This window comes from Mus caroli, unplaced genomic scaffold, assembly GCF_978045245.1.
Source record: "Mus caroli unplaced genomic scaffold, Mus_caroli_1 scaffold_14, whole genome shotgun sequence".
NCBI lineage: Eukaryota > Metazoa > Chordata > Mammalia > Rodentia > Muridae > Mus > Mus caroli.
The window spans coordinates 55,874,468-55,901,190 of record NW_028227269.1 but is presented as its reverse complement, the minus strand read 5'-3'; the positions used below and the strand labels follow the sequence as shown (position 1 = coordinate 55,901,190).

General features: G+C 41.3%; 1 protein-coding gene across 3 annotated transcripts in view; it reads right to left on the bottom strand.

The window, feature by feature from the left end:
- Ttc6 (tetratricopeptide repeat domain 6) overlaps positions 1-26,723 on the bottom strand; it is a 182,796-nt gene that overhangs the window by 70,803 nt on the left and 85,270 nt on the right. For all 3 annotated transcript variants that reach the window (XM_021179232.2, XM_021179231.2, XM_021179233.2), the window contains 4 exons: positions 21,528-21,632; positions 15,979-16,071; positions 12,703-12,777; positions 2,638-2,996 (listed from right to left, as the gene is read on the bottom strand). In XM_021179232.2, the coding sequence (XP_021034891.1) occupies positions 2,638-2,996; positions 12,703-12,777; positions 15,979-16,071; positions 21,528-21,632 (632 nt within the window). The remainder of the gene's footprint in view (positions 1-2,637; positions 2,997-12,702; positions 12,778-15,978; positions 16,072-21,527; positions 21,633-26,723) is intronic.

Here is a 26,723-nt window from a genome sequence, read left to right as displayed (position 1 = left end):
GGTGAGATGTGGTGGAGGGAACAGGGAAGTTTTAAACAGCTTAAATGTGTTGCTCAAGCTATTCCATTTGTATAGGATAATGTTGATTTTACTGTCTCACTTACGAGACTTCTGAGCTGGAAATAACCTTAGCTGTCATGTGGGTAAGCTCATCTTCCAGGTGAGGAAGCAGCCTAAGAAATCAAGTGGCTTGGCCTGGTCACCAAGGGCATGGCGGTTAGAATGCAGAAGTGGAGAGAGCTGACGGATCCTTGTTCCTGGAACTGAACTGCCTCCAGCTCTCGGGGAAACAGAATAAGGAAAAGCTGAAATGTGACAGAGGAGCGAAGGCATCAGCAACTGAGGGCTCCCTCTACTCCCTCACTGGCAGGTCTCGAAACTTAGGGCTCAGAGCCAAGGATACCATCTAAAGGAGCAATGGCTGTGCTGTTGCTGCAGGTATCTGGTGTTCTGCCAGAGCCCGGCTGAGGATGGGAAGCAACAGAGGCAGCCTGACCCAGGGGGACTGAAAGGTAATATGTGAGGCTAGGACTTTAAATAGCCCAAGTGACCTTCAGCAGGAACAACATTCTAGAGTCAAGATCCCACTTGATAGGTGAGAAAGCATGGGGTCCATCTCAGATCATCAAAGGAGTCAGCCGAGAATGGCTGTCACTCAGCAAGAGAAAGCCAGGTGTAAAACGGTAAGAAGAATATTTCTTCGTCACCACACTTAATTTTTAAAAAGTCCTAAACTTAGAAATGAAGTTATCTTCAAGGTGTTCCATAACTCGCTTTGAGCTAACAATTACTTCCTATCTATATTGATACATAATCAGGTAGAGGTTTCAAAGGGTAGCAGGAAGTATGGACACACCATCCAGGATACAGTTGTTTCTGGAGGGCCAGTGCACAGAGCCCCTCCTACACTTCCTACTGTGAATGTCGCAGTGGATGCACATTTTAAGGTAGGTTATTAAAAGAGGCAAATGCATTTCTCCAAATGGTGGAAGCTGGCTAGATTCCACGTACACAGGAGAAGGTGCTTGCTTGCTTCTTTCTTGGAGTGTCTGACTGCATTAAATATTACACATTCTAAATCCATCCATTTGCCTGAAAACTTTGTGATTTCGTTTTTCTTTAAAGCTCAATAGTATCCATGTGTGTGTGTGTGTGTGTGTGTGTGTGTGTGTGTGTGTGTGTGTGTACGTTACATTTTCATAAGTATAACATGTAGAAAGGCTAAAGGTTAAGGAATGAGGAAAGATTGGATGCAGGTAATAGACATGAGTCATGAAAAACAGAATATACAGATAATTTCATTTCTAGTTCCAACTCTGTCCTGGATTATGTGCTTGGTGTGGTGGGCAAGTGCATTAAAAATAGATCTGGGAGCAAATGTGAAACTCTGCAGGTTCAGTTCCTACTGTCTATGCACACAGAAGTCTGCTGACTTGTACAGTATTCGGCTCTGGACTCCTCACACAGCTTCTGTTCCTACTGTCTAACCATACAGAAGCATGCTAACTCGTACAGCCTTTGGTTCTGGTTAATTTCAAGGTAAGGGTTTTAATTTTCTTCAAACAGAGTTTTGAAATGGTGAAAGAAAATGGGGAGAGCTCTGTGAGCATTGCAAAAACACCCAGGAAATAGTTAGTCTGCTGTTATTTTGAATAGGTGTCACCCGAGGGGCAGTCAAAATGGTACAGTCTTGTCTTACTAATGTCTGATTGCTCTCTCAGGGATTGTTCAACTCAGAGAAATCTATCGGAAACCTGAAGATGAGCCAAAGGGAAGCTTGCTGAGACACTGGACCAGGGAAGACCAGCACACACCTCAGGTCTGGGTGGTTCTCCCACACTGCAGCTGCCCTCTGCCCCTGCTGCCACCCAAACTCCTAAGATAATGTCACCAGTCACACCAAGGAGCCAGCATGTCTTAATAACGACAAAACATTTCTACCCCCTTATCACCAAGAAAGCCTGTACATTCCAATTAGGCAGAAGTATCAGACTCTATATTCTGAGAAAGTCTAGAGAAAAAAAATTATCCCCAGGATTCCTGGAAACTTCCATAGATGCCTTGGTTACAGGCAGCATCTATGTCTTCAACAGTAAGGGTGCAGGTGCCAGGCCTTTCTGCTCTTTCGATTTCAGGCGCTCCACGTTGTAAAAATAGGCCAGCTATTATTAGCTCTGATTGAGGTGAAAACATAATTATTTTTTGTGTGTTGATCCTTGAAGACAGGCTCACAACACACAAAATGTTTATGTTTACTATATTTATTACACAACCTGACAGAGATCTTTAAACAGTTAAACATCAGCCATCTATTTAGATTTTGGAATAGATGGTGTTGGTTTAGAATAAAGATTAGATCTGTGCATCAAGCCAGTTTAGCAAATGCATTGCTAACATCTTTTTTCTTTAAATGGAGAGACATAAAATGGGTTCAGTCTTAAAACCGGAAATTAAATAATCCATATACTTGTACTATGTGATATCTACATATTTTAAAATTGGAGCTTTACTCTCCAGCTAGCATATTTCTCGTGAAGAATAAGCAGTAGTTATTCTGGATCAAATCATAGAATTAAGTCCCTAAATGATAATATAATACCCCCTTCAAGCCATAAGAATGTACTACTTGAACAGAACCTTTTGATTTTTTTCGGTGGCCTGGAGAGCTTCTCATACACGTGTGCCGTCTTGTGGAACTTCATCCCTTTCTTCAGGAGTTTCTTCTTTTTACTCGGAAATACAATGTAGGTAATGCCAGCTTTTCTTGATGCTTCAATGAGAGACACAGAGAGGCATTTCATGTCTTCTGAGCCCTGCGCGCTTTCCAGGCTGTCTTTGCGGGAAAGGTTAAGCAAGCTTCTCTGCTTGGCGAGCCTGTGTTCCAGCTCCTTCTTCTTCTGGTACCTCAACTGCTCCAAGTTGGTGTCTATGTCATCCTTCATTATAAATGGCAGTGGGGTCTCTTCTTTCCTCAACTCAACTTCAGACTTTGATCTCTTAATAAGAAAACAGAGGTGGAAATATATATATATAATTTAATACAATCACAACTGCAATTAATGTGGTTTGGCTTTATTGAGTAAAAATTAAATAATATACTCTTAAAGTTGTCACTGGTGTGTATGAATTGTCTGAAATAACATTTTCTATCATGACATTCTCAGGCACGTATGCAGTGTACTTTTTTACCACACTCACCCCTGTCTTTTCCTTAAAGCTTCACCCCAGTGTCCTTCATTTTGCCAAACAGTCTCTCTTCTAGATCTAGATAGAAGATACCATATTTGTCTTTCTCCATCTGACCTCTCTCACATCAGATGATGGCCTCCAGACTACATCCATTTCCCCTTAAATGAAACACTTTTGTCCTTCTTTGTGGCTCAGTCCTGTTCAGTGGTGTGCAAGCCGCATTGTCTTTTTTTTTTTTTATATTTTTATTACATATTTTCCTCAATTACATTTCCAATACTATCCCAAAAGTCCCCCATAGCGCCCCCCACTTCCCTACCCACCCATTCCCATTCTTTTGGCCCTGGCATTCCCCTATATTGGGGCATATAAAGTTTGCAAGTCCAATGGGCCTCTCTTTCCATTGATGGCGGACTAGGCCATCTTTCGATACATATGCAGCTAGAGACAAGAGCTCCAGGGTTCCGGTTAGTACATCATGTTGTTCCAACAATAGGGTTGCAGATCCCTTTAGCTCCTTGGGTACTTTCTCTAGCTTCTCCATTGGGAGCCCTGTGATACATCCAATAGCTGACTGTGAACATCCACTCCTGTGTTTGCTAGGCCCCGGCATCGTCTCACAAGAGACAGCTATATTTGGGTCCTTTCAGCAAGATCTTGCTAGTGTATGCAATGGTGTCAGCGTTTAGAAGCTGATTATGGGACGGATCCCTGGATACAGCAGTCTCTAAATGGTCCATCCTTTCATCACAGCTACGAACTTTGTCTCTGTAGCTCCTTCCCTGGGTGTTTTGTTCCCAATTCTAAGAAGGTGCACAGTGTCCACACTTTGGTCTTCATTCTTCTTGAGTTTCATGCGTTTAGCAAATTGTATCTTATATCTTGGGTATCCTAAGTTTTGGGCTAATATCCACTTATCAATGAATACATATTGTGTGAGTTCTTTTGTGATTGTGTTACTTCACTCAAGATGATGCCCTCCAGGTCCATCCATTTGGCTAGGAATTTCATAAATTCATTCTTTTTAATAGCTGAGTAGTACTCCATTGTGTAAATGTACCATAATTTCTGTATCCATTCCTCTGTTGAGGGACATCTGGGTTCTTTCCAGCTTCTGGCTATTATAAATAGGGCTGCTATGAACATAGTGGAGCATGTGTCCTTTTTACCGGTTGGGACATCTTCTGGATATATGCCCAGGAGAGGTATTGCTGGATCCTCCGGTAGTACTATGTCCAATTTTCTGAGGAACCGCCAGACTGATTTCCAGAGTGGTTGTACAAGCTTGCAATCCCACCAACAATGGAGGAGTGTTCCTCTTTCTCCACATCCTCGCCAGCATCTGCTGTCACCTGAATTTTTGATCTTAGCCATTCTGACTGGTGTGAGGTGGAATCTCAGGGTTGTTTTGATTTGCATTTCCCTGATGATTAAGGATGTTGAACATTTTTTCAGGTGCTTCTCTGCCATTCGGTATTCCTCAGGTGAGAATTCTTTGTTCAGTTCTGAGCCCCATTTTTTAATGGGGTTATTTGACTTTCTGGAGTCTACCTTCTTGAGTTCTTTATATATATTGGATATTAGTCCCTTATCTGATTTAGGATAGGTGAAGATCCTTTCCCAATCTGTTGGTGGTTTTTTTGTCTTATTGATGGTGTCTTTAGCCTTGCAGAAGCTTTGTAGTTTCATGAGGTCCCACTTGTCAATTCTCAATCTTACAGCACAAGCCATTACTGTTCTATTCAGGAATTTTTCCCCTGTGCCCATATCTTCAAGGCTTTTCCCCACTTTCTCCTCTATAAGTTTCAGTGTCTCTGGTTTTATGTGAAGTTCCTTGATCCACTTAGACTTGACCTTAGTACAAGGAGATAGGAATGGATCGATTCGCATTCTTCTACATGTTAACAACCAGTTGTGCCAGCACCATTTGTTGAAAATGCTGTCTTTCTTCCACTGGATGTTTTTAGCTCCCTTGTCGAAGATCAAGTGACCATAGGTGTGTGGGTTCATTTCTGGGTCTTCAATTCTATTCCATTGGTCTATTTGTCTGTCACTATACCAGTACCATGCAGTTTTTATCACAATTGCTCTGTAGTAGAGCTTTAGGTCCGGCATGGTGATTCCACCAGAGGTTCTTTTATCCTTGAGAAGAGTTTTTGCTATCCTAGGTTTTTTGTTATTCCAGATGAATTTGCAGATTGCACTTTCTAATTCGTTGAAGAATTGATTTGGAATTTTGATGGGGATTGCATTGAATCTGTAGATTGCTTTTGGCAAGATAGCCATTTTTACAATGTTGATCCTGCCAATCCATGAGCATGGGAGATCTTTCCATCTTCTGAGATCTTCTATAATTTCTTTCTTCAGAGACTTGAAGTTTTTATTATACAGATCTTTCACTTCCTTAGTTAGAGTCACGCCAAGATATTTTATATTATTTGTGACTATTGAGAAGGGTGTTGTTTCCCTAATTTCTTTCTCAGCCTGTTTATTCTTTGTGTAGAGAAAGGCCATTGATTTGTTTGAGTTAATTTTATATCCAGCTACTTCACCGAAGCTGTTTATCAGGCTTAGGAGTTCTCTGGTGGAATTTTTAGGGTCACTTATATATACTATCATATCATCTGCAAAGAGTGATATTTTGACTTCATCTTTTCCAATTTGTATCCCTTTGATCTCCTTTTGTTGTCGAATTGCTCTGGCTAGGACTTCAAGTACAATGTTGAATAGGTATGGAGAAAGTGGACAGCCTTGTCTAGTCCCTGATTTTAGAGGGATTGCTTCAAGCTTCTCACCATTTACTTTGATGTTGGCTACTGGTTTGCTGTAGATTGCTTTTATCATGTTTAGGTATGGGCCTTGAATTCCTGATCTTTCCAAGACTTTTATCATGAATGGGTGTTGGATCTTGTCAAATGCTTTTTCCGCATCTAACGAGATGACCATGTGGTTTTTGTCTTTGAGTTTGTTTATATACTGGATTACGTTGATGGATTTCCGTATATTGAACCATCCCTGCATCCCTGGGATGAAACCTACTTGGTCAGGATGGATGATTGTTTTGATGTGTTCTTGGATTCGGTTAGCAAGAACTTTATTGAGGATTTTTGCATCAATATTCATAAGGGATATTGGTCTGAAGTTTTCTATCTTTGTTGGGTCTTTTTGTGGTTTAGGTATCAGAGTAATTGTGGCTTCATAGAATGAGTTGGGTAGAGTACCTTCTGTTTCTATTTTGTGGAATAGTTTGTGAAGAACTGGGATTAGATCTTCTTTGAAGGTCTGATAGAACTCTGCACTAAACCCATCTGGTCCTGGGCTTTTTTTAGTTGGGAGACTATTAATGACTGCTTCTATTTCTTTGGGGGATATAGGGCTGTTTAGATCATTAACCTGATCTTGATTCAACTTTGGTACCTGGTATCTGTCTAGGAACTTCTCCATTTCATCCAGGTTCTCCAGTTTTGTTGAGTATAGCCTTTGGTAGAAGGATCTGATGGTGTTTTGGATGTCTTCAGGATCTGTTGTTATGTCTCCTTTTTCATTTCTGATTTTGTTAATTAGGATGCTTTCCCTGTGCCCTCTAGTGAGTCTGGCTAAGGGTTTATCTATCTTGTTGATTTTCTCAAAGAACCAGCTCCTTGATTGGTTGATTCTTTGAATAGTTTTTCTTGTTTCCACTTGGTTGATTTCACCCCTGAGTTTGATTATTTCCTGCCGTCTACTCCTCTTGGGTGAATTTGCTTCCTTTTGTTCTAGTGCTTTTAGGTGTGTTGTCAAGCTGCTAATGTGTGCTCTCTCTAGTTTCCTTTTGGAGGCACTCAGAGCTATGAGTTTTCCTCTTAAAAATGCTTTCATTGCGTCCCATAAGTTTGGGTATGTTGTGGTTTCATTTTCATTGAACTCTAAAAAGTCCTTAATTTCTTTCTTTATTCCTTCCTTGACCAAGGTATCATTGAGAAGAGTGTTGTTCAGTTTCCACGTGAAGGTTGGCTTTCTATTATTTATTTTGTTATTGAAGATCAGCCTTAGTCCATGGTGATCTGATAGGATGCATGGGACAATTTCAATATTTTTATATCTGTTGAGGCCTGTTTTGTGACCAATTATGTGGTCAATTTTGGAGAAGGTACCATGAGGTGCTGAGAAGAAGGTATATCCTTTTGTTTTAGGATAGAATGTTCTGTAGATATCTGCCAGATCCATTTGATTCATAATTTCTGTTAGTTTCACTGTGTCCCTGTTTAGTTTCTGTTTCCATGATCTGTCCATTGGTGAAAGTGGTGTGTTGAAGTCTCCCACTATTATTGTATGAGGTGCAATGTGTGCTTTGAGATTTACTAAAGTTTCTTTAATGAATGTGGCTGCCTTTGTATTTGGAGCATAGATATTCAGGATTGATAGTTCCTCTTGGAGGATTTTACCTTTGATGAGTATGAAGTGTCCCTCCCTGTCTTTTTTAATGACTTTGGGTTGGAAGTCAATCTTATCAGATATTAGAATGGCTACTCCAGCTTGTTTCTTCATGCCATTTGCTTGGAGAATTGTTTTCCAGCCTTTCATTCTGAGGTAGTGTCTATCCTTTTCTCTGAGATGAGTTTCCTGTAAGCAGCAAAATGTTGGGTCTTGTTTGTGTAGCCAGTTTGTTAGTCTATGTCTTTTTATCGGGGAGTTGAGTCCATTGATATTAAGAGATATTAAGGAAAAGAAATTGGTGTTTCCTGTTATTTTTGATGTTAAAGTTGGCATTTTGTTCTTGTGGCTGTCTTCTTTTAGGTTTGTTGAGGGATTACCTTCTTGTTGTTTCTAGGGCGTGGTTCCTGTCCTTGTATTGGTTTTTTTCTGTTATTATCCTTTGAAGGGCTGGATTCGTGGAGAGATAATGTGTGAATTTGGTTTTGTCGTGGAATACTTTGGTTTCTCCATCTATGTTAATTGAGAGTTTGGCTGGGTATAGTAGCCTGGGCTGGAATTTGTGTTCTTTTAGTGTCTGTATAACATCTGTCCAGGATCTTCTGGCTTTCATAGTCTCTGGTGAAAAGTCTGGTGTAATTCTGATAGGCTTGCCTTTATATGTTACTTGGCCTTTTTCTCTTACTGCTTTTAGTATTCTATCTTTATTTAGAGCATTTGTTGCTCTGATTATTATGTGTCGGGAGGTATTTCTTTTCTGATCCAGTCTATTTGGAGTTCTGTAGGCTTCTTGTATGTTCATGGGCATCTCTTTCTTTAGATTTGGGAAGTTTTCTTCTATAATTTTGTTGAAGATGTTTGCTGGTCCTTTGAGTTGAAAATCTTCATTCTCATCCACTCCTATTATCCGTAGGTTTGGTCTTCTCATTATGTCCTGTATTTCTTGGATGTTTTGAGTTAGGATCTTTTTGCATTTTCCATTTTCCTTGATTGTTGTGCCGATGTTCTCTATGGAATCTTCTGCACCTGAGATTCTCTCTTCCATCTCTTGTATTCTGTTGCTGATGCTCGTATCTATGGTTCCAGATTTCTTTCCTAGGGTTTCTATCTCCAGTGTTGCCTCATTTTGGGTTTTCTTTATTGTGTCTACTTCCCTTTTTAGGTCTAGTATGGTTTTGTTCATTTCCATCATCTGTTTGGATGTGTTTTCCTGTTTTTCTGTAAGGACTTCTACCTGTTTGATTATGTTATCATGTTTTTCTTTAAGGATTTGTAACTCTTTAGCAGTGTTCTCCTGCAATTCTTTAAGGGATTTTTGTGCTTCCTCTTTATTGTCTTCTTCCTTTTTAGCAGTGTTCTCCTGCATTTCTTTAAGTGTGTTATTAACGTCCTTCTTGAAGTCCTCTATCATCATCAGGAGATATGCTTTTAAATCCGTGTCTAGCTTTTCCGGTGTGTTGGGGTGCCCTGGACTGGGTGAAGTGGGGGTGCTGGGTTCTGATGATGGTGAGTGGTCTTGGTTTCTGTTAGTAAGATTATTACGTTTACCTTTCGCCATCTGGTAATCTCTGGGGTTAGTTGTTATCGTTGTCACTATTTAAAGATTGGAGCAGAAGCTGTGTTCCACTCACCAGCAGTCTCTAAATCCTGCGGCGGGGGTCGTGGGTAGCTGACGGTACCCCGGTGCTGGTCCAGCCGGAAGAGGCCTGTGGTCCTACTCAGGCCGTTTTTCTGCTTCCCTAACTAATGCAGTCTCTGGTCCCGCGTGCAATTGGATTGGAGCAGAAGCTGTGTTCCACTCTCCAGAAGTCTTAAGATCCTGTGGTGGGTGTTGTGGGTAGCTGGTGAGTGTCAGCCGACCCTGCGCCCCAGCTGCTCAGGTGCTTTTCTGACCGGAAGAGGGTTGTGGCCCTATGTAGGCCGGATTTCTCTCTCCCCAACCAGAGCAATCTCAGGTCCCGCGTGATTGGACTGGAGCAGAAGCTGTGTTCCACTCACCAGCAGTCCCAAAATCCTGCGGCGGGGGTCGTGGGTAGCTGGCGGGTGTCAGGCAACCCTGCGCTCCCGCTACCCTGGCGCTGATCCGGCCGGGTGAGGCCTGTGGCCCTACTCAGGCCAGTTTCTGCTTCCCTAACTAATGCAGTCTCAGGTCCCGCGCAATTGGATTGGAGCAGAAGCTGTGTTCCACTCACCAGCAGTCCCAAAATCCTGCGGCGGGGGTCGTGGGTAGCTGGCGGGTGTCAGGCAACCCTGCGCTCCCGCTACCCCGGCGCTGATCCAGCCGGATGAGGCCTGTGGTCCTACTCAGGCCGGTTTCTGCTTCCCTAACTAATGCAGTCTCAGGTCCCGCGCAATTGGATTGGAGCAGAAGCTGTGCTCCACTCACCAGAAGTCTTAAGATCCTGTGGCGGGTGTTGTGGGCAGTTGGCGAGTGTCAGCAGACCCTGCGCCCCAGCTGCTCAGGTGCTTTTCTGACCGGAAGAGGGTTGTGGCCCTATGTAGGCCGGATTTCTCTCTCCCCAACCAGAGCAGTCTCAGGTCCCGCGTGATTGGACTGGAGCAGAAGCTGTGTTCCACTCACCAGCAGTCCCAAAATCCTGCGGCGGGGGTCGTGGGTAGCTGGCGGGTGTCAGGCAACCCTGCGCTCCCGCTACCCTGGCGCTGATCTGGCCGGGTGAGGCCTGTGGCCCTACTCAGGCCAGTTTCTGCTTCCCTAACTAATGCAGTCTCAGGTCCCGCGCAATTGGATTGGAGCAGAAGCTGTGTTCCACTCACCAGCAGTCCCAAAATCCTGCGGCGGGGGTCGTGGGTAGCTGGCGGGTGTCAGGCAACCCTGCGCTCCCGCTACCCCGGCGCTGATCCAGCCGGATGAGGCCTGTGGTCCTACTCAGGCCGGTTTCTGCTTCCCTAACTAATGCAGTCTCAGGTCCCGCGCAATTGGATTGGAGCAGAAGCTGTGCTCCACTCACCAGAAGTCTTAAGATCCTGTGGCGGGTGTTGTGGGCAGTTGGCGAGTGTCAGCAGACCCTGCGCCCCAGCTGCTCAGGTGCTTTTCTGACCGGAAGAGGGTTGTGGCCCTATGTAGGCCGGATTTCTCTCTCCCCAACCAGAGCAGTCTCAGGTCCCGCGTGATTGGACTGGAGCAGAAGCTGTGTTCCACTCACCAGCAGTCCCAAAATCCTGCGGCGGGGGTCGTGGGTAGCTGGCGGGTGTCAGGCAACCCTGCGCTCCCGCTACCCTGGCGCTGATCCGGCCGGGTGAGGCCTGTGGCCCTACTCAGGCCAGTTTCTGCTTCCCTAACTAATGCAGTCTCAGGTCCCGCGCAATTGGATTGGAGCAGAAGCTGTGTTCCACTCACCAGCAGTCCCAAAATCCTGCGGCGGGGGTCGTGGGTAGCTGGCGGGTGTCAGGCAACCCTGCGCTCCTGCTACCCTGGCGCTGATCCGGCCGGGTGAGGCCTGTGGCCCTACTCCGTCTTTATCCATTCCTTTATCTACCACTGCTGGCCTCTACTTGATGGTCACTTGTCTGCTGTGATTAGAGCTCCGACAAACATGGATATGCACGGGTGTTTGTTGCATACTGATTTCGATTCACTCAGGAATGTACACAGGAGCAGTTAGGCTGGATCACAGCTCTATTTTTAGTTTCCTGACCAACCTCCACGTTGATTTCCCACAGTGGCTACGGTAATTTACATTCCCACCTGTGGTGCAAACAGATTCCTTTTGCCCACACCCTCGCCAGCATCTGCTGTCATTTGTTTTCTTGGTCATGACTGTTGGAACTAGGATGAGATAAACTGTCAAGGCAGTTTTGACTTGTACTTACCTGATGGCTAAGAATGTTGACACTTTCCCATGTATTTATCAATCATTTGTTCTTCAAACCTTGAAAAATGTTTAGTTCATTTGTCCATTTAGTGATTGAGTCTCCTTTCCTACTTTCTTTCAGTTTGGATTTTTGTTTGGTTTTTGTTTGTTTATTTCCTTGCTTGGTCACTTGGTTTGGTTTGGGTTGGGGGGTTTTGGGGTTTTTTATTTGACTTGATTATTTGGAGTTCTTTCTATACTCTGTATATTAATTCCTATCATGTAGATATCTGGCAAAGATTTATTATTATTATTATTATTATTATTATTATTATGCATTTTCTAGGCTGTTTCTCTGATCCCTTTTTGAACAGAAGCCCTGTAATTTGATGCAATCCCAGTTTTCAGTTCTTGTTATTATGTCCTGAGTTACTGGGGCAATATTCAGAAACATGTTGCTCATGCCATTAGAGTGCTTTTCTTCAATAATTTCAAAGTTACATGTCTTACACTAAGGTACATGATGCCATTTGAACTGGACTTTGGATAAAAGGATCTAGTTTTACCCTTCTAGGGGTGGGTGCCCAAATTTCCCAGAACCACTTGCTAAAGAGGCTATTTTTTGTTTGTATTATGCTTTTTGGCAGCTGTGCTGAAAATTTGATGGCTGTAGCTCTATGAGTTCTCTGTCTTTGTGTCTGTATGTGCTATTACACTGCTATCTTTATTATCATGACAGTGGTTTCATTTTAAAGCGGGTCCTATGATAACTCTAACGTGGCACTTTGTTCTTGGAGCTGATCTGGCTTGACAGTCTTTGTGTTTGTACAGGACTATTTTTCATTTCTTTGAAGGATTTCACTGGAATTTTGTAATGAACTTATAGATAACTTTTGGTAAGATGGCTATACTCTTAATATTAGCTTGCCCAACCACCATGAATACAGGAGGTGTTTCTACCTTCTAGTGTCTTCAAAGTGTTCTTCCTATGTTTTATAGTTTTCATTGCAAAGATCTTTCACTTCCCTTGTTAGATTTTGTGCTAGTTGGTTTTTATCAAAAATCTACAAGTAAGAATTTCACAAAAGCTATTTATATATTTAAAATGTACCCATAGAGATCATGGCCTACATTATTTTTTATACTTCCTATCTCATGAGACTACAAATAACTCAAAGTGTAATAATAAGAAACAGCATATCTCTTCAAACTTTGGGGAAAAGGCATGATTTTTGTTGCTATAAATACAAACATTTTTGATATATAATAGCCAAAATTTTTACAATACCTTTAATCGTGTATATGGTGCACTGGAATATTTTTGGATATTTTCATATGATGCAGACTTTTTTATTATTAAATTCTGTAAGATAATCAAGGAAAAATACATTAATCGTAGTTGCAAAGCAAACTCATATAACAGTTGAGTGATGATAATTCTTGCAAATGAATGAAAAGTACAAGCACTAATAAAAATATACTATCTTGCTTATTAAGTCATTTCCTTAATAGAGAAGAGCAGGACTTGAAGACTGTCACTTCATTCAGTCAAGCTTGTAGAAATGAAAATTGTTTGTTTCAAATTTAAGCCGAAGACAGCAAAACTGAAGAACCTGTGGTATGAAGATGCTCTGGGCAAAGCCTCCATGTTGGTGTGAGTGGAACTGATTTGTGAATGTTCTTTTTTTTTTTTTAATTAGGTATTTATTTCATTTACATTTCCAATGCTATCCCAAAAGTCCCCCACATGCTCCCCCACCCACTCCCCCATCCACCCACTCCCACTTCTTGGCCCTGGCGTTCCCCAGTACTGAGGCATATAAAGTTTGCATAACCAATGGGCCTCTCTTTCCACTGATGGCCGACTAGGCCATCTTCTGATACATATGCAGCTAGAGACATGAGCTCCGGGGGGTACTGGTTAGTTCATAATGTTGTTCCACCTATAGGGTTGCAGATCCCTTTAGCTCCTTGGGTACTTTCTCTAGCTCCTCCATTGGGGTCCCTGTGATCCATCCAATAGCTGACTGTGAGCATCCACTTCTGTGTTTGCTAGGCCCCGGCATAGTCTCACAAGAGACAGCTATATCAGGGTCCTTTCAGCAAAATCTTGCTGGTGTATTCAATGGTGTCAGCGTTTGGAGGCTGATTATGGGATGGATCCCCAGATATGGCAGTTTCTAGATGGTCCATCCTTTCGTCTCAGCTCCAAACTTTGTCTCTGTAGCTCCTTCCATGGGTGTTTTGTTCCCAGTTCTAAGAAGGGGGCTCTGACACGTGAGGGTACGTTAGAGAGGCCCGAGAAAGAAATGTATCCTAAACATCCCCCTTTTCTACTTCTACTCTGGGGTTTCAGAATTTTATATCTGCGTACAACGTGATTTGATCTAATGCAACCCCCAACCCCCTTCCCTGCGGTTCTTCCCCTATGTCTTCAACCACTTTTCCTTCCCATCTTCATGCGCTCTAGTTTTTGAAATCCACTGGGTCTGCTTAGGGCAGACCACATGTGCATAGTTTGAACCTATTTACTGAAACACGGGCAGCCTCTGATGTCCTTCAGCCCCAAAGGACACTGACTATGACTCTCCCTCCCATGGCAGTCATAAATTGCCAATTACTCATCAACTAGGGGTAGAATCTCGAGTCTTCTCCCACTCCACATTAGTATTTTGTCTGGGTTAATGTTCTGCAAATCTTGTGCATGCTGGACAGTCCCTTTTAATCTTAAAAAACCACAACCTTTAACTTCAGGGGAGGCAAACATATAAGCATCACCGCTTTCTATGATGTCACCAAGATGTTACATTTAGAGTAAGAAAGCACTGTCATGGTAGAATAGAAAGGAAATATGTTTGATGTTCCTAGACAAATAAAATGCAGTATCTATAACCCAAAATAAGTGTTCTGTATCAGAGTCTAATTTGAGTACAAAGAGAACAGGGAGAGGTCAGCTCTGGATAGGCAAGAACCTGGATACAGCACAGCTGCTGGGTAAGGGCAAAAGTATTCCCATAGAGTGCAAAGACGCTAAGAACAACCCAGGCCATGTCAATGGTCCCTAACAAACACAGAGAAATGTGCCAGCAATTTCAGTTCACAAGGACTGTAGTGGAAGCAGAGTGTAGGTTATACATGGATGTTGGATGGATAGATGGAGAAACACATGGGCAATACATTGTGAGGCTTATCTAAGCACTCTGGATTTGTGTGGTAGAGAGAGTTACTCTTTTCTCAGATATCAGTGATATAATCAGATCTATGGGGATAAAGCAGTAGCTACTAAAGACGAGACAGGATGACAGGAAAATATGAGAAGTGCCATTGCCACAACCTAGAAACAAAAATGACTTTCTGACCCAGAGTGCAATTGAGTGATTTGGTTATTTTTAAAGAACAACTCCTGTTCTAGGTGCTGCAGATATAACTGTGGTATGGGCAGTGACACCCCAGGACAGTGAGGAATTGAAAGATCCAATTCACATCAGGACAAGCAGCCAATAAATGGCAGCAAAGAGACAGCAAAACACTGACTGGGGCTCATGACTATAGGCCAAACGTGCTTCCTAGAAATATGAGGAAATAGGCAGAAACACAGTCAGCCTAGATAGCCAACTAGAAAGGGGGTGTGACTTGGCTCAGGACAGTGAATCTCAGTGCTACATGGTATTCAAGCAGACCCAGGTGGATTACCAAGCTGAAGGCCTTAATAAAAAGAAAACTTCTGCTACATATGTAACTAGAGACAAAGCCCTGGGGGTACTGGTTAGTTCATATTGTTGTTAAACCTATAGGGTTGCAGACCCCTTCAGCTCCTTGGGTGTGTTCTCTAACTCCTCCATTGGGGGCCCTGTGTTCCATCCTATAGATGACTGTGAGCATCCACTTCTGTATTTGCCAGGCACTGGCATAGCCTCACTCAAGACAGCTATATCAGGGTCCTTTCAGCAAAATCTTGCTGGCATATGCAATAGTGTCTGGGTTTGGTAGTCAGCCATCATTGGGAAAAGAGGCCCTTTGGTCTTGAAAACTTTATATGCCCTAGTACAGGGGAATGCCAGGGCCAAGAAACAGGAGTGGGTGGATAGGAGAGCAGGGTGAGGGGAGGGTATAGGGAACTTTTGGGATAGCATTTGAAATGTAAATAAAGAAAATATCTAATTAAATAATAATAATAATAAATAAAAAGAAATCTTAGTTATTGTCCTTAAATTTCAGAACATTAATAAGCCACTGATATAATCAATAACTATATTCATAATGTAAACAGCATACCTTTCTCAGTCCTGTTTATGGCTTAAGGAGTAGCCGTGAGTACTACCGTGAGTACTACCGTGAGTACTACTGTGAGTACTCTGCCAGGACACTGGGATCACGGAGCACACCCAAACATCACTTACTCAGACACTGTTACTCTGCTCCACAGCTGCAAACAGCTTCCCCTTTGAGCCAAAGGGCCATGCACGTGCAGTATAAAAACGATTTCTATAATAACTAGGAAAAATTTCTGAACTAAAGGAAGATATAGCAATCAACTTAAATTCAGAGTAAAAGCCATAAGTACCTTAAAACTTCTTTTGGTGGAGGTATTTACAATAATCTCAGTCTCCTTGGTTACAGATAATTTCTCAGTTAAGAGTCTGCTTGTCTGAACACTCTGTGGTTTAAAAAAAATAAATCATATATTAAATAATTTCATGAAATATTTTCAATGTTTGTAGTCACTGATGTTTCATTGAACAACATTGTTAGCAAAACAAATAAAAGACCTGCAGTAAAAGAAGTTACTTCCAATGATGCATGAAAGTCTAACTAGAGACTTTGTATTAATACAAAATCCATAATACAGCTCCTGCCTTTTTTGGGAAGAGGGGTTCGAGACAGGGTTTCTCTGTATAGGCCTGGCTGCCCTGGAACTCACTTTGTAGACCAGGCTGGCTTCAAACTAGAAATCCACCTGCCTCTGCCTCCCAAGTGCTAGGATTAAAGGCGTTCACCACCATTCCCGGCTTAGCTCCTGACTTTAATCAAATGGGAGCATGCGTGTGATTTCTGCAGTGTGAAATATTAAGAGTTATCAATGACATTACATTCTCATAGATTAGTACTATTTGTCTTTCACATCAACACCAGAGTTATTAGCAAGACACATAATCAGGCTGTACTGTTGAATGACTTCATTTTCAAGTAGGAGCAAGTGCTCTAAATGTAAACTGGAGTGGAATTTTTCTTAAATGACTTAAGCTTTGGATTCTATCACCCAATAAAGTTGCAATATATGTGTGTTCTTGTAAGATAAAAGGGCTATACAAATTATGCTCATTAAATGTGTTACTTCTCTACCTTATAGTCAGTGACTTTGATATTCAAAAGCAACTAGGAAACATCAATTTGACAACCTGACAGTTTCATGATTAGCTGAACCATGCTCTCCCTTATTTATCTGATGAGGTTCTAACTTTATGGTTGAAAACACTGAAATTTAAAAATCAGTTTTTACAAGTATTAATGCTATTGTCATTTAGAAAAATGGGGAAAATAAGGTGATTTTGATCATTCTTGTATACTGTATATATTAGGGTTTCTATTGCCATCATGAAGCATCCTAACAAACCTCAGCTTGGGGAGGATTTCATTTACACTGACACTTCACTGTTCATCATCAAGGCAGGAACTCAAGCAGGGCAGGAGCCTGGAGGCAGGAGCTGATGCAGAGACCATGGAGCAGGGCTGCTTACTGGCTTGCTCCCCATGGCTTGCTCATTCTGCTTTCTTATAGCACCCAGAACCACCAACCCAAGAATGGCACCACCCACAATAGCCTGGGGCTTCCCCCATCTATCAATCACTAGTTAAGAAAATGCTATACAAGTGTGTCTGCTTACAGCTGGATCTTCTGGGGGCATTTTAACAATCGAAATTCCTTTCTCTCAGATGACTTCAGCTTATGGAAGGTGATAGGAAACTAGCCTGGTCAGTGTGTTTTTACACTGGAAAATTATTTAGCTGTAGCAAAATAATTACAAGTCATAGCAGAAAAACATTTGGACATTACTATTGTTCAAAGACTAACTCCCTGATATAGAAAAGAACTTTTGCAACTGTTTTTGCCCTATGCTTACATAAGATATTCAAAATATATTGGAATGCAAGTATTATATATTTAATGGAACACTTTTAACAAAGCAAAGACAAAAAGTTTCACACTATATTTTATGTCAAAATAGTAAAACCTGTTAGCAGTCGGTCATTGTTTACTGTGGGGAAAAAAAAAACAAACAACAAAAACATAGCACGGCTCATACTGACGCCTCAGAAACTGTCTAAATATTTCCTAAACCAAGGCACCAGGCATAGCAATTAGAGTATAATAGTTTATGTGGTGTCCCATGGGAAAATCCTCCTGCTTTTCTCCAGTGATATTGCTGAAACTGGAGTAGGATGCAGATAGAGTGGAAAAACTGGAGTAGGGTGCAGATAGAGTGGAAAAACTGCCGTTGTTTGACTATGAAATGTTCCCCACCTTCAGACTCCTAGGCTCAACCCTTGGCTCCAGCTTCTGGCACTACTTTGGGAGGGAATCGGAGCATTTTGAGTACCATGTAAGAGGGTCAAGTGACCAGGGTTGGGAAGCGATGGAAGATGCTGCCCTGGAAGGTTATGCCTGCCCGGTTCCTTCTCCCCGCCCTGCTTCCTGGCTACTATGAAGTGAGGAACTTTTCCTACCACACCCTCCCAGCACTGTGATGCTCTGCTTAAATGTGTGCTGCCAAGCAATCATGAACTGAGAAAAAAAAAAAAAAAAAAAAAAAGAAAAAGAACAAAAGAACAAAATGGAAACATGCTTGGACCCACAAAACAACATATAAATTCTACATACTAGAGTAGAATTTAAATACTTACTAGGTCAAATTGAGTCTTTTAAAAGTAACAGGAGATAAAATTCACAAATTGCAACTTTTTTAATAAATACAGAATTTTCATGCCACATGAAATAAAAATTGTTAGTTGCACAAGAAAAGCATGAACCAAACACATGTACACGAAAACCTCTAATTAATCAGTCTTCATTAGGTCAAATGAAAGAAATAGAAAGTGAACCACATAGAAAAGAAGTCATATAACTAAGTCTATTAAGCCAGCTGGGTACTTCAGTTTATCTGCACAGTGTGAGGCCTCCTTAAATCCTCAAAGCTTACTTTACGTACAAAAACAATGGATTTCAGGAGCAGAAAGGGATTCAAATCCCGGGCTCTGATTCCACAACCTATGTTCTGCTTAGGCTGGCTCAGTGCTAACAAGGAACCTTCAAACAATGCCACCGGTGGGCTTAGTCAACAAATGCTGGGCTATTCAATAAACCACAATACAAATAGCAACCAATTTCAAAAAACATGTAGTCTAAAGATATACTGTATGTTATTAAGTATTAAGAATAAACTTTAAAGAAAACAGTATCAAAACTTCTTTAAGCTTTTAAAAACCCTTCCTACCTACGTGGTATAAGCAAAAGAAAATGAAAACTATCCCCCCATCAAGAAAAGAGCTGTTTCAAAAATAAATGAAGACACTAAGTAAGAATTAGTGCAATAAACTAAAAGCTTTATACAAAAGTCTTAAGTTATATTTATATTATTTTAAAACAAAAAGATCCTAATTAAATTTCAGTAGAAAATAATACAATGATTAAACAGAATATAAGCATTTTGTAATAAGTGGTGAAGTAAAAAAATCAAAATGGAAAAGATTGTGATACTTCACAGTATCACAATGATGTAATAATTAATCCAAAATATTTTTAATCAAAGCAGATAGAATAAACTCTTTCTTTTCCTGCCGGTAGGCCACAATAAATAGTTTGGACGCTGAATATCATAAATCTTAGTAAAAATGTACCAGCAGTGGTTGTTCACTACTGGTGCAAGTATGGTAGTTTGATAAAGGATAGAGTTTACAACTGAAAACAAAGAAAAGAAACAAGAAAGTTAAATTGTTTTTTAAAATCCTATTATAGATATAAAACTTGTAAGAAACAGGAAGGAAACTGCAACATTACAAATAGAGCTTAAAACTGACAGGAAAACATGGCCAACTCTATACATACAACATGTTTCTCATAGAACACACGGCTTTCTGTGATGAGTTATCAGCTGACTCAAAAACAACTTGGCATAAGTAACTCAAAAATTAGTAAAGGAGACATTTAAATCATCAGAAACTTTCCCAAATAATGCATTTCTGAAGAGACAATGAATTCTTTCAAAATTCCAAGAAGATTTCTCCTATCTGTATCAACTCTAGTATTTTCTTTTGAAATATGTAAACGGAAATAGCTGGTAACAAAAATCAATGAAGGAGACAATTCACGAAGGCGGCCACTCAGTGTAATGACAGCCATCTTGGTCATGACTGCCATTTTGTCCACTGGGTGACGCATGTCACCTATAGGAAAAATGATGTCAGAGCAGTCAGTAGAGCATGTTGTGCTGGCCACTGACTGACACCTGTGCTGTGTCCTACCTGACATTTAAATGTGCTAACCATTTCTCAGAAAGCCTGGGCACATTCCACTTGGCAGCAGGCCACCTTTGACTGGCTGAGCATATTAATCCCTTTCTTCCTGCTTTGGGGTATGTGGAGCTGCTGCCCAGTGAACACTCCATCCATGCATACAAATGTGTTTTAATCAACTATACCCTCAATCCCTCCTTCCATTACTCCTAACCGTCTCGTTTCCCCAATCCTCCACCCCTACCCCAGCCACCACTTTGTCCTGCTTTGTCTTTGAAGTCCAGTGATTTCACTTAGTGCCGCCTCTTTGAACATGGGTGAAGATCCATTTGGAGCACAGGTAGCCCTTTTGGAAAAATATCCCTAGAGAACCTGACTCTCACTTCATCAGTTACCTATACCTCTTCAGGTGGAAGGGTGGGGCTTCCACTTTCCATGCTGGGATTTTGGCTGATTAGATCTCACCTAAGTCTTGACATATGGCCCTGGCACACCCAACAAATGTTATTTTGAGATGAAGCCATGATTTAAAATGGCCCAAGGAACAAAATCCCAGGGACAGATCGATTTAGGTTAGAATTCTACAGAGCTTCAAAAAAGAATCAATTCTCTTCTTCCTCGAAGTGAATACGTTTGAAAAACAGAGACCTCGTCAACACCTGACAAGGCACCGTTTTAGCTTCAACCTGAGGGGAAGCTTCAGCAGGTGCTTGGGGAAGACCAGGACCTGGAGGGACTCCCAAGGGAGCCTGTGCCAGCTGGCCATTCGGCCATGTGCTGTCTCCTACCAGTCTGGCTACTCTTCTAGACTTGTTTGAAATAAAGTTTGCTTTTTCAACAAAGTGGAAAAGACATTCTGTTTGCTTTTCCAGGAAAACTATAAAGTCCTAAATGTGGGGCACATATCAACAGTACTATTATCACTGCCAGCAAATTAATAGGGAGTCTTAATTATTGTCTAAAATTTGATAATAAATGATCACTGTCTTCATGAACCAAAAAAGTAAATGAAAATACCTGAGATCCTCAATATAATCTGCATGACTTTATAACTTAAGTCCTCAAATAAAATACTCTTCCAAAAAGAGAACAGGTATGTTTTTTGTTGTTGTTGTTGTTGTTGTTGTTGTTTTTTGGGTTTTTTTGGTTTTTTTTTTTTTTTCGAGACAGGGTTTCTCTGTATAGCCCTGGCTGTCCTGGAACTCACTCTGTAGACCAGGCTGGCCTCGAACTCAGAAATCCGCCTGCCTCTGCCTCCCGAGTGCTGGGATTAAAGGCGTGCGCCACCACGCCCAGCTCAGGTATGTTTTCTTGTCTAGCTACAATAAGTATATAATTTAAAGAAGTACATAAATCATAGCTATAGAACATATACATACATATATATGCCAGAATTTTATAAAATATGTAGATACAGTTATATGTATGTGTGACAACTACTACATAAATCATCTCTATTGTATCATCCAACCAATCCTGGCCACGGCAATAATTGCTTGACAAGTTATATGGCAATTGCCTAACCAACTTTATATCAGAAGAAATTATACAAGTTTACTCTTAAATTGCAGCAAAGGTTACAGTACAGAAAGCAGTCATTACCTCATATTTTGGATATAAAGTTGCTCTTATGGTTGATTCTGGAAGAGCAAATTTGGGTGCAGAAAGATTCCAAAACATCTTTGAAATTCCAGGATATGCAGACACCTTTGAAAATATTATGGAAAAAAAAACTATGACAAATAGTAACAAATATCCTCTAAAACCAAAACCCCAAACTCCTGCCACATTGTTTCTAGTCGTTGAGAAAATGGCTTGATTTGTTACCCAGCCTCTGACCATCGAGGGAAGATGACTTTGCAAGTCCCCAGCTTTAAAGGACAAGTAAAGCCAGCAGTGGTGACTGACTTTGTGACACAAAGGACTGGGGAACCACACTGGAGGCAAACTGACCAGCCAAACAGGAGGTACACGTGCCATCTGTTTTGGAAGTGTCACTTCTTGCTATGAGTTCTAACCAAGTTCTTACATACGTGCATGGGAAAATATGTATAGGTCAATTCACAGAGCATACTAAATTAGAAAATAAAGTCCAATTTAAGTGTTCCTTAGGAGAGAAACGGGTAAATAAACATTATTATATGGCTATTCAGATACAACTATTACAACCCATAGATGGGGCTGACAAACCGTACTGAAAATAATAATTTCAGAAAAATTCATGCAAAATGTTATTTATATGAGAGATTGCTTAGGATCATATGTCGAGTTATTAAGTTGTTAAGTCATAAACTAAAAAGGTATTTGTTTTAGAACAATAAACCTACTGGGATGCTACCAGAATTGTGGTAGTATTTGAATAAGTTTGAATAAGAAAGGCTAATATTTAGCACAATGCAAAGCTTCAGACCACATTCAGGGAGTAAAAAAGAGTCCAGGGTAGAATGCAAAGCCTAACAAGGCATTCTAACTGTATTGGCAATATGAAGAGCAACCTCATATTCTAGGGCGGATGCAGAGCTCAGTGACCAGGAAGCCATGGAGAGTGAAAAGCTAAAGGAAAGGGAACAGGAAGCAGTCTCTGGCCCTGGGCTTTAGCTGCTGATGCTCCCACAGGAACGCAGACTAGCAAGTCTGACACTTCCATCCACACACACTGAACTACTGAATACAAGGGTGGCAGATGGTGGGAGTCAATGTGCCACTGTTGGAGTGCGACTTTAAAGATGACCGAGGGGTAACTAGAATGTTCCTATCACAGTGGATTGTGAACTCACATTTAGTCTAGTATAGATGCAGATGCTTATATACAACAACATTTACAGATGCACGCATTTATATGAGTTAGTATACACAGACACACATAATTTATAAATATTATTTTTATTAATCTATGAATTCCATAAGCAGATTTTGATTATATACACTCCTAATACCCCTGTTTTTACCCTTACTGCCCTATCTACCTAAACACTGAGTTATTTTTTTTTTCTTCTTTCTTCTTCTTCTTCTTCTTCTTCTTCTTCTTCTTCTTCTTCTTCTTCTTCTTCTTCTTCTTCTTCTTCTTCTTTTTGTCCACATCGAATCCAGTTTGTATTGCCCTACCACTCTTGGGAGTGGGGTGTGCCCTGAAAAGTAGTCAGCCAATCAGAGCTCACATCATTAAAGAAAACTGACTTCCTTCTCTCAACTGCCATCAAATGCTCACGGCTCCTTGGCTGGTCGCCTCCCTACTTCCACGTCGGGATTTTGTCTAGCTTGAACTTGCATGGGTCTTGTGAGTTCATGTGTGGTACTGCCCCACAGAAGGCACGTGTATGCGTGCTTTGTTAGTTGGCAAGGCCTAGAAGAAACAGCGCCCCCCAGAGTACAAGCATGAAGACTACACAGATCTTGCTTGGTTTCTAATCGCATAAATGGAACCAGGATGCATCACACAAACAAACCAGAAAATATATGAGTCTGGAACATTTTGTTCTGTGAAAAACTGCAGTGCCTTTAAAGAAAAAAATATATATAAGCAAACCATTTTAGAAATGGTAGTGGGAATAATAAAGTTGCACTGGATTGTAAAATGTAATATACTTATTTATCAGTAATTTTTACTTCAACAGATGAAGGAATGAATGAATGAATAAATGAATGAATGAACAGAGAAATTCTCCTACAGAGAAGAACTCTAACTTTTGTAAACATTCTAATCTCAAAGAGATAGAACAAAACTACTACTTTTAAAATATGATCATACATAGCGATTTCCTTTAAAATGGATAACACAGACAGGAAAAACATTTATAAGGAGGAAATTTCAACACTGGGTGACCAAGGTTAACAAAATGCTGAAAGTCCTGTTGACAGCTTATGACAGGCAAGAGATGCAGTGAGAAGATGTTCTCTTCCTCCAGAAGTCTCATAAACCAATCAAACCACAACACCAGCCAACTCACAACTGAGATGCGGTTTACAAAATACTTGAACATTCATCCCTAAAGTTTTCAATCATTGAAATGAGGAAGATCTGAAAAACTGTCATGGTGTGGATGAAAGCTGTGTGTGCCCAGATAGAATCCCGAGATACAGAAGTGCTGTTAGTGAGTGATGGGTAAAGCCAGGGAACTCCAAATAGAGCGTGAAGCTTAATGAGAAACTTCCCACCTGATGCAGAGGTGCCTGGGGGCTGCCATACTGAACATCTCCTGCTAGTCTAAATAAAGAGGGAGGTATACTCTCTCAGCTCCAGAATCCAGACACAAGCGTCCTCTGGAGAGTTAGGGAGAGAGTTCCTCCGGGCCTCCCACTAGCTGCTAGAGGCAAATAGCAAAGTCTGCATTTCTCCACCATTTCTCCACCTCGCCCTTCATCTTAACATGACCTTTGTCCCTGGGTGCCCTGAGTTCACACAGAATTACTCTTTTCTTTATTTTTTTCTATTTTTTTAATAGAGACACGTTTCCATATAATATATTCTGATTACGGTTCCCCTCCTTCAGCTCCTCCGAGATCCCCCCCTATTCCCATACTTTGCCCACCAAAATCCATACCCTTTCTTGCTCTCTCATTAGAAAACACAGTTGTCTAAAAAAATAATAATAAATTAAATTAAGATACATTTAAAAAAAAAAACAAGCAAACAGACAAATCAGAATAGGACAAAACAGACAGAGCAAACTGAAGAGAGAGACAGAGACAGGAAAAAAACACAAAAACACAGACACAGAGGCACTCATATTCACACAGACAGAAATCCCATAAACCCTAACTGAAAACCATAACATGAGCAAAAGACCTGAAAGATAAAAGAAAATGCCCAGATAAAGGACTATGAGTCAACGATGCTCCAAAAACACCACTGAGATTATTTTGTGTTGGCCACCTACTGCTGGGCATGGGGCCTGCGCCTAGAGTGGTGTGCACACCCAGTGAGCCTCTGTGAGAGCTAACTAATTTTCCTTCCCAAGAGGGTACCAATTGGAGTTAGCTTTTAGGTTACAGGTGGGACTTGTATCTGCTTCCCCTCTCAGCACAGGGAACCCATCTGGCTTAAACCTGTGCAGACCCTACCTATGCTGCTACAGTCTCTGTGAACTCCTTGTGTGTCAAGTCCTCCTGTGTTTAGAAAGCCTATTTTTTTTCTTGGTGTCCTCTGACTCTTACATTTTTCCCTCCTCTTCCTCTGGATCCCTAAGTCCTGATGGGAGAAATTTCTCTCTGTGCTCTCCTGCACACTGTCCGGCTGTGACTTCTAACCAGAGTATAGTGGAACGGCATCAGGAGTCATTTTATTATTCCATTCCCTCAGCAGAAGGGCAGCACTTGGCTTTCCCCATTTTCCATGGCATATCTAGTCTCAGGTTCTTGGTGACAGAGCAGTGTCAGGCATGGGTTCCATCCATCTTATGGAGTGAAATTCAACCAGATATTGATTGGTTACTCCCATAACTTAGTGCCTCTTTTGTACTAGCACATTTTACAAGAAGTTCACCATTGTGGATCAAGGGGATTGTAGCTGGGTTGGTGTTTACCTTTGTCTTCTAATAGCATACTGAGTACCTTCTCATACCAGCATCCCTTCGTGAGGGATAAAGGTGCTAGGGCGGCAACACTGCAACTTCTTTCTGTTGGAAAAGTAGTATAGCCGCTGTCTTCAAGGTTGCCACCTTGCTGTCAGTTGGTATAGCCTTGGCAATATCCAAGGTTGTTTGGGGTTTCCATGGGGGTCCTCTGGCCAATAGCTTAATTATATATAACCCAATCTTAGAGCTGAAGGCTTCATTTGGTGACTAGAGACATTCTGCTTTTCTAAACATATCATTGCTGTTGGACTTAAGCCCTACCCTACAGTCAGAATAAGTGTATCCTAAAATTTCAATCATATCTGCAGAGTCCTTGTTTTTAACATAACAGCATATTCACAGTACCAAGGGTTGGGACTTGGATGTATCTTCTGGAGAAACCTGCTCAACTACTACTATATTATCAATAGAGAGAGTAGGGTATTAAGTGTGAGGAAAATCCCCATACTGTGTTTGTAAAGATATAATAAAAAGATAAATGAAAGTACTTTTTAAAAAGTTTGCATGGAAGAAATTATTTAGGCATTCATAAAAAGACATTGAAGAAACTGGCATTATTTTGGAATAATAACTCTGTGAAGGCTTGGTCTTATTGGAAATTTTATTTTCTTTAAGTTTGTTGATTTGTGAAACTATTTAAGTGGACTAACTATACATGTATTTCTAGTCAAATACATGCCTCTACCACCCCACATATTTGATGAATATTCCCTATCAACCAAAAAAATTCTTAAGTAAAGAAAGGCAGACTTCACAATTGCTAGGCTAAGTTTTCCAATTTAAGAGTCTGGCCTCAATTGCCTTTAGCCATCTGGTTGTCTCTAGTGTTGGCTGAGCTGGTTGTTCTCTATGTCTATTCAATACAGTACTTGAAGGTCTAGCAAAAGGAGATAAAATAGATACAAATTTGACAGGAAGAAGTCAAAGTATCATTATTTGCAGATGACAAGATAGTATGCACAGACACTCCACAAACAGAAACACAGTTCAGCTTACCTCCCAGGAGACCTGCTACCACTTGGGACAACCAGGTGAGATACCCATACCCCAGTCCCCTGCCTGTCCCCTGACTCTGCAAGCCCAGCAGCCTGAGCTTTGCCCCATCACCTCTGTGCTCCATCTTCAGGCCCACACCTCTAACTGCAATCCCAGATTAGTACTCTACTCCCTGGGCCATAGCTCACCCTGCCTCCCAGGAGGCCTGCCACCTTGAACAACCAGTTCT